The 19154-nt window shown below is 46.8% G+C and overlaps 1 protein-coding gene across 6 annotated transcripts in view; it reads right to left on the bottom strand.

Moving 5' to 3' along the window:
* FGFR2 (fibroblast growth factor receptor 2) overlaps positions 1-15093 on the bottom strand; it is a 73418-nt gene extending 58325 nt beyond the window's left edge. For all 6 annotated transcript variants that reach the window (XM_065746383.1, XM_065746385.1, XM_065746384.1 and 3 more), the window contains exons 1-2: positions 15081-15093; positions 11131-11384 (exon numbers count right to left, since the gene is read on the bottom strand). In XM_065746383.1, the coding sequence (XP_065602455.1) occupies positions 11131-11305 (175 nt within the window). In that variant the 5' untranslated portion in view covers positions 11306-11384; positions 15081-15093. The remainder of the gene's footprint in view (positions 1-11130; positions 11385-15080) is intronic.
* Positions 15094-19154: the final 4061 nt, after the last annotated feature.

Here is a 19154-nt window from a genome sequence, read left to right as displayed (position 1 = left end):
AAAGAACCAGCTACATCTCAGGCAGGAGGAGGAGATGGCCCGGAGTGCAAGCGGCCAAGCAAGGCTTGATAACCTGGCATCACATCTGATGATGACTCGATGACAGGTTTATGTTCCTCCTGCCTCAAGCTGTATCCCTGAGCCACCCCCATAAACTGTAAGTCATCACCCAACACTTCATTTGGTGACCTCTGCACAGCCCAGGATTCCTCTCTAAGGGACTTCACCTGCAAATCCTATAATTGCAGCATCAGTTCCTACTGCAAAGGTGCTTCAATAGATGTGAATAACACCTGCCTGTCACCCCTAAAAAACAAACAAACAAAGGCATGTGTAACATTTCTGTTGATGTTGTAAAACACTGGAGGACAAAGGAGGGAACACTGCTTCTGCTATTGTTTACTCCCAGCTCCGTCCTTATTTGTAATAGTGCTGCACACAATGTAAGCATACTGAAACTTTATAGGTGCAGCCATTGAACAGCACCCCATGGAAAACCAAGTCCCTGCTAAATAAACAGATGGGAACTTTTGCTTTGCTTGCTCATACGGTCACAGCACGGTTCACGCCATCCAGCCATCAAATGGAGTAAATGCTGTTTGTACAAAAGCCATGACCACAAAGGAGGACCGAGGACATTCTGAAAGGCCCTATTAAATATTATTATGAGGCACACAATTATATTCCAAGTCATGTTTCTATTCAAGATTGGTCACTGAAACGAGAGATTTATACTTCCTTAGATTTTAAATAATTATTGGTTGTCTCCGTTTATTAAAATGTTAACAAAGAGCTGCTTATCTTAAAGCTCAAGGCATTTAGTTACTTAGTTACAGAGCCAAATAATTAAACAATCAGCTAATAGCTAACCCCAGCAAAGATTCTCACACAACTCTCCGTAACACAAAAGCCTCAGATCCCATCAAGCCACTTTCGCTTCAAAAGGCTTTAGTAAATAACTAAACACTCACTACAGCATGCCCAGAAGGGTCAACAGACCTGACCTGTCACGAATCCAAGAGGTTCATTGCAAAATTGAATGTCCCCATGGGAGATGCCAGGCTGGCAAACACTCCTCCCGCTGCTTCTCCTGCCCTGCTGTTTTTCTGAGAACTGCGGAAGATCCAGCAAGACCACTCTGGGTGAGCTACATGGAAAGGAAACACTGAACTATGCCTGAAGCTGAATAGCCAGAGATCCCAATGACTTTGAGACAAACACCAAAACTTCCCACTCTCTGTAGGAGATAGCAGCAGAGGCAAATGAAAGCCCAGGTATCAACCAGGTTTGCAACCTTCTCATCTCCCTGGTACAAGCTGATGGTACACAGTGCTGGGCTAGTATTTCAGAGTAGCTCCATGTCTTCTCATGGGATGATGGATACCCAACTCAGCTTACAAAAGCAACGGCCACTGGTTCAAAAATGCAGAGTGGCTCCTGGCCACTGTGACTAACTACTGTTAGCCAACAGGGAACTAAAGTCACAAAGGCTGAGCATGTCTCCTTACACAAAGGGGGACAACACAGTGTTTGCAATTCATCCATCTGTTTCTCCAAAGTCACTGGATTCCCCGCTGTCCTATTTGTGCTGCATTTCTGCCAGCTAGCTGCCAGCTATGCCTGGCTCTGCCTTGGCCAGGAAGTCAGGAAGTCTCTGTGCTCTGATAAAATATTTTCCTTTCAATGCTACTCATCTTCCTTTCATAATTTTAAAACATAAAAACATCCCCCGTCATTACGAACAGCACTCCAAATCGTTTTTTTTCTCCCCTCCACTGTTTAAAAACATTAACTGTTCAAATCTGATAGAAACTATTCAGGCCTTGGAAAAAAAAGCTTTACCAACTGCACAGCACCAACAAGCAGGGGATACCCATGACAGCTACAAACGTAAGGAAGTTGCAGATCCTAAGTCTTCCCTTCTTCCTTTAAACCAAGCTCTTGGGATGCTCTGTTTGAAAACATGGCAACTTCCACAAATAGTGAAGCAGTCAAAATAAACTGAGGACTTCTTCCTGGTATCTTCTTTAACCCTATTAACCCTGCTCTTAAGGACTGAATCATCTGATGGCTGCATGGGAGATGAAACCTCACAAAAGGTGGGCTGACGTGAAGATGTGAAGAACAGAAAGAATCCTTCTGCTCTGGAAGCAAAGACTTGCAAAACAAAGCATGCATTGCCACGTTACGCATGCAAGGTATCCCAGCAAGTGTAGAGCTTCCAGCCACCCTGACCTGCTCCAGGCCTACAGTACCGTGCCAACCCCTACTGAGTGTTACGTATACCAAGATCACTAAGAAAAATGAAATAAAAGAATCAGCTCCAATTGAAACACTTGCCAATGTCATCACTGGTAAGGGAAGATATGACGTGGCCCTAACTTGTTTTCCTAAGCTTTGAAGACTTAGAAAAATAAATAATTCTGGTGATCAGCAGAGTTTCATCACTTGCAGATCCCCTGGCCAAGAGCAAAAACGCATCAAAAAGTTATCCCCAGATGAATACATCTATCTCCTACATGTCCTGCTCTGTAGCAGGCCATCACATCTCTCCAGGGTCACCCAGGGGAGACTGGATCCCAAGGGATCCCTGCACTGGGCCCAGCTGGACTGAGCCGTGGAGGCACAATGGGCCTCAGACCCATTGCTCCCATGGTGCCTGAGGTACTCGAGTTGCTGCAGCCCAGCTGTGATGGCTGCAAAGCAGTTATGCTGATGTCTCACACCCCAAATCCACGTTTAAAGCAAGCAGACTGCTTCTCAGGAGCAGAAAAAAAAAAAGTACATGTCCAGGCTTCATGCAAAGATTAAAGATTCCTACAACTTGTAGCCTGCTTGCTCCTACCTGTCTTTATGGCTGCGATTGTTGAATTATGGCTGTACAACCACATAACACACATCAAAAATGCCAACTATCACATGCTCGTGGGCTTGGCTGTGTGCTTTTGGAAGCCAAGCCAGGGAAGACATGGAGCATGCCAAGTTCAAAGTAAACAGCAGAGAGACCAGTGAGGCCACCTCCTGCTGCTGGGAACGGCCCTGTGATTTCTTCCTGTTTGTCCCAGTTCTTCACGGTCTGCTCCTTACAGGACGAAGACTCCTTTATACAATAGCCAGTGCAGGACTTGGTTCCAGACAAGGGGCAAAGTAAAAAGCAGTAAAGCATCAGCATCAGTATGTCTTCTGCACAAAGGCTTGGTAACAAGGGAGACAGAAATCACCCCCGAGCTTGAAATGCCACACCAAAAACCCTAAAATGGTTACACTGCCTTTTAATGGCATGATGAGAAGCTACAGGTCACCTTCAGGATCCGAACCTTTGGGTCCAGGCATCAAAGTCTGAAGATTTCATCTCAAGACAGAAATTCCATTAGATGCACAAAGCAACGGAGTTCTGGTCCCTAAGCTAAGCAAGAGTACTGGGAAGTACAATATGATCATAAAATATCTGTAACACAATCTCAGAAATAATTAACTAATCTTCAGAGTCATTACAGAAGAATCTTCTCATGCAATCTATTATACAAAACAAAGGGGAAGGAAACGTATCACCTTTTTCCAGAATCCCAAATGAAGAATGGAAAAAAATAAAAAAGAAATTAAACCTCTCGATCTTTAAGGTAAAACTCACGATGAGGCTGGGATCATTTGCTCAGTGTTTTTGCTTCCAGCAACAGCAGAATATAAAATCTTCCTGACCACGTTCTACACAGAACCAAGTAGCAAAGCAATTAAACCAACTTCACTGCCCAACTTAGTGTTAGAGTTCGCTTGGGAAAGGTTCTGCTTATAACAGACAGACTGGACAAAAGGTAAGAGCATGTATATTTAGTTAAACAGGGTTTTACTGTTTTTCATATTTTCTTGCATCCGTTCCCATCTATAGCTTTTTTCCAGGTCCCTTATTTGCATTTCAAGAGCAACATAAAAACAAAACAGAACATTGCATAAATCCAGACAATAAAAACACAACCCTACTTCTTTTCCAGGTTTGCCAAAGGCTGTGCATGAGACTATTGCTATTCAACATGTAAAAGAAGTAAATTACAACCAAGAGGTTAAAAATTGCACAATTTCACCTTCAAGCACCAGTTCTGGAGGCTGAGAACATCGACTCACATTCCCTATAAGCAAGTCGGCGGTTGTTTCTTTTGTACACGGTCCCATTTTTACTTGACTATACAAATCCTCTTTAATTTTAGCAGCTTGTCTGAAGTCTCATCTCGCTTATTCCCCACTCTGCCTCTGAAATTCATCTTCCCCACTTCCTAGTGGTGGGATTTGGGGAAAGAAGTCTTTCAGTTGAAAGCAGTATTTATTCACTGGCACAGTGAAGAAGGACTGCGTACCTGGCAGCAGGGAGAAGCGCTCAGCAAACCCCGGAATTAAAGCCAGGCTGGAGGGCTGCCCTTCCAGGCGGCTCACAAAGGGTTATTTTGAACTTGCAGACACCAGGGTCACTCCTTATTGTAGCAGTGGCTCCTGGGCACCCTGCCATACTAATGGAAGATGGTTCAAACGTTTCTGAATTGTTAGTAGAAGGGCTATTAGCGAGCAGCCACGCACTGCAGATTTATTACAATGCCTCTGTGCTAATCCTGCACGGCTGGAATACCTGTGCTCCCCGGGTGAGTCAACAACATCAGCTGCATCTGGGTCCTTCAACACCGTAGGACCTAAGCGTGGCCATTTTTTGTGATTAAACAATGCTCAACACAACCAAGCTCAGGAACCACTCAACATTTAAACTTCTTTGTTTTTTAAAATAATTATTAAAAGCAGCTGGGTGGCCTAGAGCAGCCTTGACAATTATAAATGCTGCTTTTCTTGAAACAAATTAAACATTGCAACACAGACACTGAGCAGGGCACTTGGAGAACTGGCAGAGCTGGTTGGGTGCCCGGCTGCCCGGTCCTGCCAGCTGCTCACCTCGGCCCAGCACACTTCTCCCAGGCCAGCCTAAGGAATAGAGTGAACCTTATGCAGTTGTTGTTTGTTTTTATACCACATCATTTTATTACGTGCAAGAACTGAGTCGTAGCACGGCATTCTGATCCACTTCTCTTCCACCCAACCATGATTTAACCTCCTGCAGACGCGTCCTGCTTAAGTGCAGATTGCTACAGCACGCCTGGCCCCAACATCCAGCCCCAAATCCTATTTAAACTTGGCCACAGCTTGGACAAGCCCCCTGGGAGAAAGTCCAAGGTGATAACTACGATGTCACAGAACCCTGTTCCAAACAAACTCACAAAAAACTAAGAGGGAGAATAAAAAAAGAAAGAGAAAACAAACAAACCAAAAAAAAAAAACCATGATTTTTTCCTCCTCAACCAACATCTCATCCTCCCATTCCTCCTCAACAGTCCCCCAGCACATGGCACTGCCTAGCCCAGAAAAATCTTCCCAAACGAAGGCTGCTTCCCCTCGGACAAATGGATTTTCCCCTCCCCTCGGCTTGCGAGGCGAGGCAGCTCAAAATCAGTCAATGTCCCAAACTGATGAGCCAGTTCTTTTGTGGGGGAGGAAAAGCAATAATTACACAGAACTTGCAATGGCATGCGAGGAAAGGAATTAAAGTAGGTCACATCTCCGAGCTCCTCGGCTTCTCTGAGGTTCACCAAATGCTTTTGCTACAGTAATTTTAAAAATACAATTAAAATAAAAATAGCATGGCAGCTGAAGGAAGCCGTGCCGTAGAAATCTGCCAGGCTTGCCCTCCCGTCCCTCTCTTTGATACGGATAATGTCATTTGTGAGGAGACACACAGTGAAAGGACCTGAGCCAGCACAAGCTGGAGTCTGTGGGGCCCATCTCAGTGCTGTGCTGGCTGCTCTGATGCTCCGAAGCAGGAAACCAACACTGTGTTCCTCAAAAACAGCAGTTCTTCTTACAAAGACACCAGTGGTAGTTAAAAGGTGGGACAGGACACACTGGAGATGTATATTACTCAGTAAGTTTATCCCATGGGCTCTGTGCTGAGCACTGCCCTGCTCCCCACTGCCATGCCAAGCACAGATTACCATGCTCCAACCAAAAACACTCACATTTGACCAGGTCTGGGCAAAAAGCAGGGAATCAGGTCATACTGCTGCAACACCTCTCATCTTTTCAGACTCGCTCAGAGTTTCTGGCAACTTTTCAGCACAGATTTTGCATTTAGCTGCACTGAAATAAGCTTTATTTTAGCTAGGCCAGGTGTGCTACTGCAAGTAGGCAAGATGTAACTTGCCTAAGAGAATGATGGGTCTTTTGAAAAGATATGGATTTATATTGCTAACGAGTGCTGCTTCCAAAAGGGAAAGTTTCTGCTCTCACTGTAAAACTTCAATCGTAAGGACTCACAAAATGCTCAACAGATTAAAACAGTTAAGGGCTGCTATGTATTTTTCTCGCATTTCCATCTCTACCTAAATTTGATATTCACACTAAGAAAAAAAAATAGTGTCTTTGAACTTATTTCCTAAAAGGCAAGTGACGGCTCCTGCTGAAGCTGGATAGAGACATACACTCATTAAGGGCTACACGACAGTTGTTATTGCAACACCACAATAGTCCATCATCTCATGCATACACAACCTTGCATAACCGGGGCTGTCAGCATTTCCATTGTAAATGCTGCTCTCAGAGGCTTGCAACTTGCCTGTAAAAAGTTACGATAGCCTGAAATCCACTGCACGTCCTCTGCCAAGGAACAGCTATTTCAAAATTAAAAAAAACTGTGTTGCCATTGGAGTCGGTCACAGAAAAAAGGCAAAGAAAAAAGCAAAAGAAAAACTCAGCGTGTTTGAAAACCTGGCTCCAAAAAACACTGAAGGAATCAAATTCCAGAAAATTAGCCTTCCCACACATACACACGCAGCAAAAAAGCCATGATTTTTTAAATTGGCAGATAAGTCTGAAATACCCAATTATTTGTGCTGCTTTGCAAAACAGTTGCCTTGCTGACCCATTCCCAGTTTCACCAGTACCAAACATAACTAGCAGCCATGCCCGTGTCCCATTGGCCTGCTGCTCCAGTCCACGGTGCCGCTGAAGGACAGTGGATTTTCAATGCAGAACGGACACATTAAAACCAGTGAAATCTGATTACTTGTCCAATTCCCCAGAATTTCAGCTAGCAATTCCTGCACTGGGCCAAATAATTTATGTTACAGGATCTCTAAAAGGCTATCCAACCCACATCTCAATCTGTGGGGATGGCACATTTTCCCCCCTCGCAGGCTGCCATAATTGCCCTCAAATTTAACTAATCAGTTTGAAGCATTAATCATAACTTGATGGCATTTCTCTTCTGGAAATCGTAACGTCGCAAGGGAATTCTGCTTGGACGTTTTTGCTTTATTTTCCCTACCTGTCCCAGAGGTACATCCAGACCCTACAGCCCACAGCAGGGAGAGGGCCAGCCAACCCAGTGGGGTGGGCACAATGCTCTGGGTGACGGAAGACATCCCACTGCCACAATCTGCTGCGTGGTCCCCGAGACACCATGCAGGACCCCCTTGGCCTCACAACACTTGACGAAGCATCCCCAGATCATCTCACCACGCTGTGACCACATACAACATCAACCTGCAATCCTGCAGATAAAGCAGCGTGTTTCCAAAAAGCTCCACACTGCTCTGGGTACCTCACCAAGCGTGTCTGCGTGTTGTTCAGTGTCCATGAGCTGAGGTAAAGCTTAGGTGACAAGTTGTCAGTCTCTCTGGAGTCCACCATCAGCACATGGCTCATTACTAAAGGCCTCCCTCCCCAGCAGACTCCCAGACAAGTGTTCAGGGCAGTTTCAACCATGATGTTTTTTTCCACAGGACACAAAATTAGGCTGTCCCTAGTGGAAAAAAATTAAATTAGTCCTTTGAAATTTGACCTAAATTAAAAGAACTGAAACACATTGTTATTGCACCAGGCGAGGGCTCCGAGCGGGCACTCCAAGGCCAGCATCACTGGATGAGGAAGAGGCTAAATTAGCTGCCCAGCAGAACGATAACACACAGCCTGGGCAAGGAAAGGTCAAGGGAGAGCTTGCTATTTATCAAATTTATGTCTAAACTAATTATTCAGTTCACAAAGTAACCCTTCAACCTATGTGTGCGGTCAAAGCCCTTTTGTAACGTTGGCTGTCAAAGGCCTTCACGGGCTGGGTACACAGAAAGAGAATGGCTCCTTTATGCACACTGGGGCAGACTCATTTCTAAATATTTAGAAGCAGAAAGTCTTTGTGCTCCCTGGGATAAAAAACATATCTGTAAACACTTGATGCAAGGCAGAAATCGATTGCTGACAGTCTCCAAACCAGCTCCTACAGGTCCTGCTTCTGCTCACACCACCTCAGCCTCGATCTTACCATCACAGCATGAGAAAGCAAGCACCACAACCAACGATAAACAGACCCAGAATCCAGCCCTTGGTGAGCATCTGTGATAGCAATATTGACACTTTGGTTAATATGGCCCAGGACACCCTCTTCAGCATAAATATCTTTGCATGTCCCGAAGTAACAGCGAATGGACACAGATCAGATCCAGAGCCTGACACTGTATGAAAGCAGCTCAGAGAAGGGCGTTCCCAAAGGGATCAGATATTCTGCAGGTAACACAGCAAAGCACCTCAGTGCACATGTACACACAGCTATGCAGCTGATCATCCCAAGAGATGAATACTGCCTGTGCTAAAGCATATAACTGCATATATAACTGCAGATCCTGAAGGAAGTGGCTGCAATGTCCCCACAGTTGTGCTAAGAGATGACTATTTCAACCAGGGGTTATTTATTACAGTCAAAGGAACAAAAGCCATAATTTTCAATTCCTGTTAATGCTGCATGCAGCTTCTTGAATGTTCTGAGTCACTAAGACAATAAAGAACAACAATACAAACACTTAGCAGCAAAAAAAAAAAAAAAAGACAAAATCCAGGGCACATACATCCACCCAGGGCACATACATCCACGAAGGAAGGCTAAGGAACAGATCAAAGTACATCACAAAAGGTCACAGCCCTGGCGACCTTCTCAGCTGGTCCAAAACATCACTGCTCTAATGACTGCTCAGTCAGCAACCCTACCAAAACCATATATCTTTGGAGCACCTGACCGCCTCAAATTAGCTGTGACCAAAATGTTTGGCATTTGCTAAATTAGTAAAATAATAACAATAAAAGTCAGCTTTGTCTTTGAAGAGATTTCTTTAAAAGAGTGTTTTGTTCTCCTTTCAGCGCGGGGAGCTTGTGGGTGGCAGCAATGGAACCAATGAAGGTGATTCAGTAAAGAGTGGGTACTTTTTTTTTTTTTAAAGAAGGGTTTAACAAAGTACATAAAAGAGGTTTTATTTCCCAAATCTCAGATATAAATCCCCACACAATTGCCTGTATTCTACAGCATAAATGCTCTTATTATTCCATTAATATTATACCATTAACTTAGAAGCTCTTTTTCCCCCTTTCTGGTAATGATTCAAGTTCTCACGTCTAAAATTATCTCATGGAAGTTAACATTCCTGCCCAGGGAAGAAGTTTTCAGTAGTTTTTAGTAATTTAGACTTTGTTTCTCACCCAGTGGAATATTCCTCATGGAAGAAGAGTATTTTTAAAAGAAAACTGTTATTCTTTCCCTAAAAAATTGACAGGCAGAAGTCAAAAATCTTAACCCTTCTCCCTGCACGATTCATCCGATCGCAGTCTTCCTGATTTACCCCCAAAACTAGACCACCTCCCTATTAACAGCTCATCTGAAACCAGAACTATCCCTCATTTCACCACTCCTCTCAAAAGCCAAAGAGGCACCAGATGTGCAATTAACAAATCATACAGTAAGTGGTGACGAGAGTTGAGCTTTCTCGAATGCTCATGTTACCTTCGAAAGGGGAGAGGACAAACCAAGAAGGCTTTGCTATCAACAGTCTCTGTCCATGACAGATGACAATATTGTTACTCTGCATTAATTTCCTCAGGAATGCCTGCTAGGGAGGAGGGCTCATCATCTCTAAATAATTTTTCCCCTGCCATCAATAAAAATGTACTTGGAAGAGATTCTAAAAATGCGCTAGCTGGTGACGTCTATTTTTAGAGGCACTGGATAGAAACAAATACGTTTTGCATGAAAGTGGACTAAATAAAAACAAGGCTGTATCCCTGGACAGGGGTTGCAGGACATGTATAGGCCAAATTCCCCCAGAAAGCGTGCCTGATGAAATATGGTTTATAGGTTATTACATTGTTTTGACAGTTATTAGAAATGCAGTCACTCCTCCAAATGACAAGTACAACTCTATGAAGGAAGCCTTATTTTTCCCCAGGGTGTTCAGAAGGCAGAAACGATCCTCTGCTCTCCACAAAATCGCAATACGAGCAGCTCAGGACATTAAGAGAAGCAGCCCATCCTTAGCCCTATAAACAAAAACACTTCTGGAAAGTTTGAGGGAGAGATAACCTACTAGAACATACCATCAGGTGCAGGCTCAAAACAGCAGATTTTATCAGAGCGCCTCTTTCAAGGCAAAGGTTTCAGTTAGTTTTTGCTTTCACAGCAATAATCTCTCCTTGCCATTCAGATCTCCTCATCTGCACTTCCAGACCCCGCGATGTGGACAGCGCGCTGATTGTTCTTGGATGTTAATAACAACAGGGAAATTTATAGCAACCAGCTACAAACACCAACAGGGCTGTGACACCTGCCTTTGCAGAGTGCCCTGCAAAGCTAAACAATCAGGGCGCGTGATTAAAAACAACTGGCCTTTCTTTTTTCCTCCCAACTCTCCAGGTAGTTCAAATCACAGTGACGTACGGGGATCCAGCAGTGTCCCTTCTGGAGCTGTACACCACAGGTACATAAGTGCAACAGGTTTCCTTAAAGATCCATTCCTGAAATCTTTTAGCTGTGATTATACAACGCGATGACAGTCCCAAGTGAAATCATTGACACCACTGCTTGCACAAGATTAAATAAACGCATGCTTGCATGAACACAACCCGCGCGTGAATAGGAAAAGTTGGAAAACATAACTCTTGAGGGCAAATCTGTTACTTGCCCTCTATTTACCAACACATATAAAGCTGCTGACTTCAATTTCAGATGCTGACATACTTAAAATGAACTCCTTTTGCAGAATTAAGTACTCTAGAATGATTTACCTTCGGGTTCCAAAGTGGCATCTTCAACTACTAAGTTAAATGACGGTCGAGCCAGGGAAAGTCCAGCCATGGTGACCACCACCAGGCAGATAAGGCAACCCGAATCCCAGCTGACCATCTTTTTAGAGCAAGTTCCTGGTCCGTTTCCATATCTCCATGTGGACTTTAATCCCATCTGAGCACCTCTACAGGAGCATGGACAGAACGCAGTGCCTTCGGTCAGGGCAATTCTTCCTCACTGGGAACAGCAGCAGCTGAGGGGAGAGAGATTAAATGCTGTCAGCAAAACCATCCTAAATGCAAACCAAAAAAAAAAAAAGAAACCCCCCCCAGAGTCCCAAACAGAGCTGAGGAGAAGGGAGGGAGGAGGAGGATGGGAAAAATAGTTTTCCAGCTTCAAGAATATGTGAAAAGTGAGTGACTTTTCATTTTCTGTTAGCAGTTTCCATCATCACCTGAGGTGTAACCAAGTCCTCCTTGTTTTCACAAAATCACTTCTCAGCACATATTTAGAGAGCTATTTTACTGACAGAAAAAATATACAGCTTAAAAAAAAATAAAGGCACACACATGTACAGACACATAACCTGTAACGCTGCAAAATTACCACAATTATACAAATTATATTCTTGTTATTGTTTGAAGGTTTATGTAAGTTTTTTCATTCCTTCACTGAGGCAGCTCCACAGGCAGCTGAAGTTTCAATAATTCAGTAGTTTTCCACTATAATAACAGTTGAAAAACACTCTTTAGGCTCAGACAGCCCATAAAACTTTACTCTGCCTCAATAATTCCAGCTCTCCTGTAGGTGCACCCTCTTCCACCTCAGTTCAGTGTCTGTTAACAATCTGAGCACCCCATGCAGGTAGCAGGGTCCCATCTTCACAGAGGTGCTGGTTAACCACACTGCGTCCCAGCAATTAAAAGCCACATTAACCTGGGCAGGAATTGCACAGGAGACCTCCCCAGCATCATTTTCCACTCATACATGCTCAACTACACATGTGCATACGTGCGCACATGTCTTCTCTTTTCAAAGGTCCTTATTAACATACATTTCAGATGGGGGGGGGGGGGAGAAGTTCATTTAATTCCCTGTAAAATTACTTTAAATAGATGGAGCTGAGTATTTTGTTAGCGCTACCATGGGCTGATGGAAAAGAGATAAGAAATAGTGCCAAAGGAACTTCAGGGGACTCCACAAGCAACACACCAAGAGCATCCCCACAAGGCGAGCTAGCAGCTCACTCTGACAAACACACTGTATTCTCCTCCCCAAAAATCCAAGGTGGTACACTGCCGTCAATGGATAAATCAAGCAAGCTGTTCAAATCAGCCAAAAATTCATCTTAGAAGTAATGCGACCCAACAGAAGCTTAGGGAGTGCTGGTCTTGGGAAAAGAATAGCATAAAACCTCTTTTTTCTCTTCTGCCCTCACCCTTATGTAGAGGGGGGAAAAAAAGAAGCAGCCTGAGCTGCAGTACCACAGCATGCAGAACTCAGCAAAATGAACATTCTCCCATTACAGAGCCAAGCATTAAGGAGTGCATTCAGACTTCATCAGCCTCTTGCTCAGGGCTGGAACACAGCCCCAGCTCCCAGCACTGGGGGCAGGAGAGCTATGGAGCATCCTTGGAACTCCCGGGGTCAGCAGAAGTAGATTTGAGAAGAGATCAAGTTGGGTTCAAGTTCATACACAGTATTTCAGGTGAACCCCTGACACTTCGGGGCAAGCTTTCCCCGCCTCGGCTCAATGCTCTGCTGCTCCTTCAGGGGTTGATCAAAGCATGAGACCACGAGTGCACAACCACCACCAGACCACTTCACAGACACTGCAGAAGGGCCCACAGAGCACTTCCCTACGAGGGGCAGTGCAGGTGTGGAGCCTGTCCCCAGGATGGGTCTCAGCCTCTGACTCACAGCCCCCCGGCCCCAGCTCCACAGCTCAGTTTATCCAGCTGTAAAGCGGGTATAAATCCTAATTAACAGGCTGGAGGTAACGCTTGTATAATTTCCATAAATCATCCTGTGCAGCCTGATTAAAGGCTACGTATATAAATGCAAAGCTTAACCGTATTTTTGCAAAAAGAAAACATACCAGAACGCTAGCATACACCCCAGACTCTTTTCTAAACAGCATTAATCCCACCTACATTTCGGCAGTGCAAGACTTTCAGCCCGTGTTCAATGCTATCTAGAGCGTGATGCCTGGTCCTCCCCCAGCACCCCGTCCCCAATGGCAGCCCGAGGCCACCGGACAGCACTGCTCACCTGGAGGAGGCCGCCAGCTCCTGCCCTGAGCATCCAACAGCAGCACGCACCAAACTCAAAGCCGAGGCTCAAAAAGGTGTAACAAAGCGACAACCGCAGCTCTGGGCCCATCAGCAGAAGCCAACACTCCGGTCCCAAACCGAGCGGAGCCCAACGAAGACAAAACGAGCCCAAAATCTTCTCATAGTTTGATCGCCACAGTCGCCGGGGGACGGCTCCTTGGAAGGACCTCCTGCGCTGGGTAATTATGTACCTCTATCTCAATGTTTGGAACACAGCCCCAGCATGCTTTTTGGCCTCCACAATTCTGGCTTCCTGACTACAATACCATAATCCCTCCTGGAGTCTCAGACTCAGTGAAAGCCACACGGAGTGTTTATTTTTCCCCTTGAAAGGGAACTCTGTCTCTGCTCTCAGCCTACACTTCGGGGAGGAGTTGTCAGCCCCCAGTGATTGATGGCTCTCCTTGCCACTCGCTCATCAAGTCAATTTTCACCTCGTCACATACCTGCCCAAATTTCTGTGCCAAACTGACGAGCATGGGAACGCAGACTGGTTTGGGAGCCCAACCAAATTCCTCCGAGCTCTACTCCAGTTTGAGCACACTCGCGCACAAACAAGTAGTTCTTGTTCAGCAGTGGCATTAATTAAATTCAAAGCTCAGTGTTCTTTTTAATCTACTCCCATTGTTGTTTATAAGATGTTTATCACTCCCCAGGGAGAGTCCAATTTGTAGAGCATGTTAACCAAATCAATACGCTGCTCATCGGGCAGCTCTTAGCGGCGCTCTCTATTAGGCAGGGAATAGGGAAAACTGAATGAAATACGGATCTTCCCCGATGCCAGAGCCCAGCAGCCTTCCCCAGAACCATCCAGGCACACCGAGCTTCCCAGCGAGCGCTTACGTGTTTAAATACTGACATCTATTTATACAGAGATGTAGACATACGTACACACGCGTCTCCATCCCAGCTCAATCTCCGAGCAAATCTGAGCATCACAGCTATTAAACATTAATTCTGGAGGACTAATGGGAACCGGCTGGCAGCCTCCGTACTTTCGCATTGTTTGAACTTCTTTCATTCGCTTTCCAGGACTATCCTGTTTTTCTCAAGTCTTTTACCACTAAGAGATGAGGAGGGGGTGGGGTGGGGGGGAGAAAAAAAAAAAATCTGCATTTTAATTGACATTCCAGAGAGAGAGAGAAGTCCAGAGGCTGTTGATTGCTGTCTATTCAGCCCAAACAGGCTTTTCAGATGAAAATGAGCGAGGGCTAGTGGAAGATTTACAGGGATTTGGTACAAAGGAGACAATGAAGTTTTAAATGTTGATAGCGTTTCACACCGAACGCATAATGGCTCACTGTTTGAACGGGCCGTTTCGCATTTAAACCTATATATCACCGCGGATTGCTTTTTTTATTATTTTTTTTCCCTTTTTCTCCCCCTGTGCGGGACGGGGGCGGTTCCGTACCGCCGAGCATCGCGGCCGGGCAGCTCCTCCTGCGGGAGCTCCCGATGTGGCCGCTGCCCCGCTGTCACCGTCCCCCTAAAGGTTTCACCGCACCGGGCGGGACCGCAGCATCCCGAGCCTCCCCATCCCGTCGGGAGCGCCCCAACCCCCTCCCCACACACACACACACACACACACGCACGCACACACCCGGCCGTGCCATTACCTGCAGCCGGAGGGCTCCGCGGCCGCGCTCACTCGGCGGGCAGCCCCGGCGGGGCGGGCTGTGGGCCCCGCAGGGCAGCGCGGAGCATCCCCCGCGGGGCGCGGGGCTGGCGGCGAGGCAGGAGCCCGCCCGGCGTCCCGTCCCGTCCCGTCCCGTCCCCTCGCTGCGCTGCGGCGCTACCGCCTCACAGGGGCGAGCCCGCCGTGCCCGGCGCCAGCAGCCTCCTCCCCGGCGCGGGCATCGCCGCGGGTCCCGCTCCGCTCCATCCAGCCGCCCTCCCCGTACCGCCGCGGCTTTGTCAAGCCGACAACCTACCACCCCCTCCCCAACCTCCTCCTTTTTTTTTTTTCCTTTTTTTTTTTTTTTTCTTCTTTCCTTCTTTTCCCCCTCCCTCTCACTCTCTCTCTCTCTCTCTCACTCCCTCCGCACGCTCTCCTCCGACTCCTTCCTCCCTCCTCCCCTGGTCACTCCCCCCAGCTGCAACCCGAGCCGTTTCCTGGACGGCGATGCTCGGTTCTGCCAATCGCTGCGGCCGCGGTGCGGAGCTCCTGCCCCCGCCGCACAGCCCGACCCGGCCCGGTCCGCAGCGCTGCCCACCCCCCGGCCCCGTACAGCCGCCCGGTGGGGAGGGCGAGGAAGCCGCCCCCAGCCCGGACACAGCCCTCGGGCCGTGCCGGCACTCGCTCTCGCTCTGGGTACCACCGCTGCCACCTGACTGCGAGGGTGCAACTCAGGATGGTTTGGAGAACCGGAGGGCTCAGCAGCGCTGCCCGAGCCCGAGGGGTTATTGGTGACACCCCGCAAACACCGCCCGCGTGCACAGCCTGGGGTCAGCTGTGCATCCAGGTGATGCTTGAGAGCATCAAAGGGGCTAAAGGGGCACAGCTGGAGGGTAGCTCTACACTTAAGGCAATGCATGATATCGGTATCTACAACCGAGCATAACTTAATAAAGCTTTTACTTTAGGTACCATTAACTAAAAGGTTGCTAGCTCAATCCGTGCAATGCTTGCTCCGCAGAATCAGCCTGACGACTGAATCGATAAGCAGGGCTTGCCTCAAATTAAATCAGCGCCGATCAATGTAACGTTGCTCTATCTGAGCACAGCCCCGCTGTGTGCGTTGGGTCTGCTCTGCACGATATTGATCAGGGGCTCTCAAGGACTGCGGCCACACAGCAGAGGCACTGCATATTTACGCATCTTTCAAGCACCAAAAGCTGAAAACAAGTTTTGTGTGTGTGCCTACATCGCGGAAAGCACTTTCCCACTGCCACCAGCAGCAGAGAGGGGCAGCAGATGAATTTGTAATCGATTAGAAGAGCGGGTTTCGTTCTTGTTTTGTTGTTGTTCCTAAAGCAAGAGACGTTTCGATGTTCTGATTGAGGAGCAGCGATGTCCTAGTCCGGATCTAATTTTCCCAGCTCCAGGCATGGCCACTGCCCATTGAAAACACCCTTAACTCATTCTCACATAAATTATTGCCCGACACAGGAAGCTGCATTACCTTTCCCCCATTCATCGACATCTTTGCACGCTCTGAAAGAAAAGGAAGCATTCCACTAAAAATGACAAATCAGAACACCTATCCCCAGTGTCTGGAAGCACTTGTCAGAATTTATTCTTTTTCGGGATGAAAAGATAGCAGTCTATCAATGGCACCCTATTCTCTCCAAGGAGCCGCATTCTCCTGAAGTGGCCCACAGTGGCCCGGGTCCTCCATCTGAGAAAAGCAGAAGCATGTTTGGAATTAAAAGGGGGGGGGGGGGCGGGAGCAGGGGGGGATCAATTCTGTCATCATATTTAGGCTTCAAGAGATCTCAGTGGGCCCAGGGAGCCTTTCACAGCAGCCAGGCTGCTGAATGAGGGCATAATCTCTTTACAGTTTTTTCCTCCTCCTCTCAAAGTGGCTGGGATCCTTTTTGTGAGCCCTCCTGCACGTGAATGGTGTGGCTAATAAGCCTATTAATGAGGTTCCACAGAGGAGTGTGAATAGGTAAATAAGCCCCAATCTGTTGAGGTTCAGGAGCAAGGGCAGTAAAGCCATCACGAACTAAAGGTGACAGTTTGAACTGGAATAGGAACAACAGCTCCAGGTTTCAGGCGAAAGAAAGGACAGACAAGGCGTGCATTCAGACTCCTTCTACCCCCTACCGAGTTCTATTTTCTTCCCCATTCTTCCTCCTTTATAAAATGTCTTGAGTAGTCACCCCTTTTTTCAAAAGCTCTTGAGACGTCCTTTTTCATCCTGGCAATGATACATCAATAGGGAGGAAGGAAAATGAGGACACCAATGCTCCTTTGCACCGCTACTTTCAAAAGCGCCAGCGGTGCCGTCCCCGCGCATACGGAGGCGGGGGAGGAGGAGAAAGCAAGTTAAATTGAATCTTTCAGCGCTGCCAGCCCTTTGTCACCGCTGTCAGCTGGGCCGCGGGTCCCCTCCGCAGGCAGCGGCGGTGCGGGGCAGCGCGGAGCTCCCAGCTGCGGGGGCACCTCCGGGCCGGGGATGCTCCCACCCGGCTCAGCCCCGCGGTGGGAACGTGCCGGGCTCAGTGCTGCTGGAGCCCACCTCTGGGAGGGAGTTTGCTTCAACAAAGAACTTGTGTCTGCTGAGAAAGGGGGCAATGTGGGGAAAGCCACTCTAGAAAGAACCACAGCGCAAAGCTGCGGAGCACCCCTCTGCTCTGCTCATGCCGGAGCCTCTAACATGCTGGAGATGCGGTGGAGTCAGGGAGCAGTGGAGATGTGCTCCTCCACTCCTCACAGTCCTCCCATACCAGCCCGCCCTGCAGGAGCTAAGCTTGCTCATGTGCCACGTCTCTATCGGATGGAAACCGAAGTAGAACAGCGAACAAAGAAAAAGGAAATCTAAGAAAGAAAATGAAAATAAAGAGAAAGAAGCAAGAAAGAAGAATAAGGAAATAGAAAGGAAGCCCGCACATTATAGCTCTAGAGAACTACAGAGAAAAATCATCCACATCCTAATCGAGTCATGCACACGACGGAGGACTTAGCTACTCCACAGAGGAAAATGGGAAAGCAACATTTCTTCCTTGATATTTCTGTCCTCTCCAAAATTTCTGCTTGACCCTGCTGGATGCAAGTAAATATTTATCCAACATACGTTTTCTTTGAAATTCTTCTACTGCTAAGTGCCCAAATCCAAGCTCTGGCAGCTAAAATATTTTCCTGGTTTACAAAGTATTTCATGGAATCACTGAATGGTTTGGATTGGAAGGAACCCCGAGGATCATCACGTCCCAACCCCTCTGCCACAGGCAGGGCCACCAACCTCCAGACCTGATCCTAGACCAGCTTGCCCAGAGCCCCACCCAACCTGGCCTTGAACACCTCCAGGGACTGAGATCCACAGCCCCTCTGGGCCCTTCCCTGGTAGCAGGGAACAGTTTTCCCATAAAGGAACTGGATGTTGGTCAACAACAACCAAACTCATTTGGGTTTGATCTCCCTCTCCATTATCTATCTATCTATCAATATATATAACAGAATCTACTGAGAGAGTAATTCCAGGCAGCTGGAGAAAAGAGATCTTCACCACTGAGTATCTGAGTACTAGCACTCTCTCCAGATTGTTATGCCTTGTAGCCATGCAACCTCTCCAGTAATTCCTCCCTCATTTTTTACATCTTAAGGTAAAGATTCAAAAACTAATAGTTGTCATTATTAAAGGCTGTGAGATATACTGAAACAGGAAATGTGGCATGTTCCAGTCAGGGTATTACACTGCATAGTGGGCATTTGGTGCTTTCTGTCCTTCCACATCAGCTTTCCTATACAACCCTGGGAAAGTCACTTAATTTGCTTATGTCCAAACTTTCCAGCTATGAAATGAGGATAATGGATATTTCCTGTCTCCCACCCTTTATTCATCTCATCTATTTAGATGGTAAGCTCCTCATCTCAGACAACGCTTTTATGCATGGATAAGAACAATAAGACACTGAGCTCGGCTGGAACCTCCAGGCACTTCCATAATGCAGATATTGAATACTAAATTATCAAAATAAAAGAAAATCCTCAATTTATTATGTATTCCCTCATAAAGAATTTGTTA

This window comes from Cyrtonyx montezumae, unplaced genomic scaffold, assembly GCF_038088225.1.
Source record: "Cyrtonyx montezumae isolate F1298 unplaced genomic scaffold, pur_monq_1.0 scaffold_4, whole genome shotgun sequence".
Classification (NCBI taxonomy): domain Eukaryota; kingdom Metazoa; phylum Chordata; class Aves; order Galliformes; family Odontophoridae; genus Cyrtonyx; species Cyrtonyx montezumae.
This window is presented reverse-complemented; position numbering and strand designations above follow the sequence as displayed.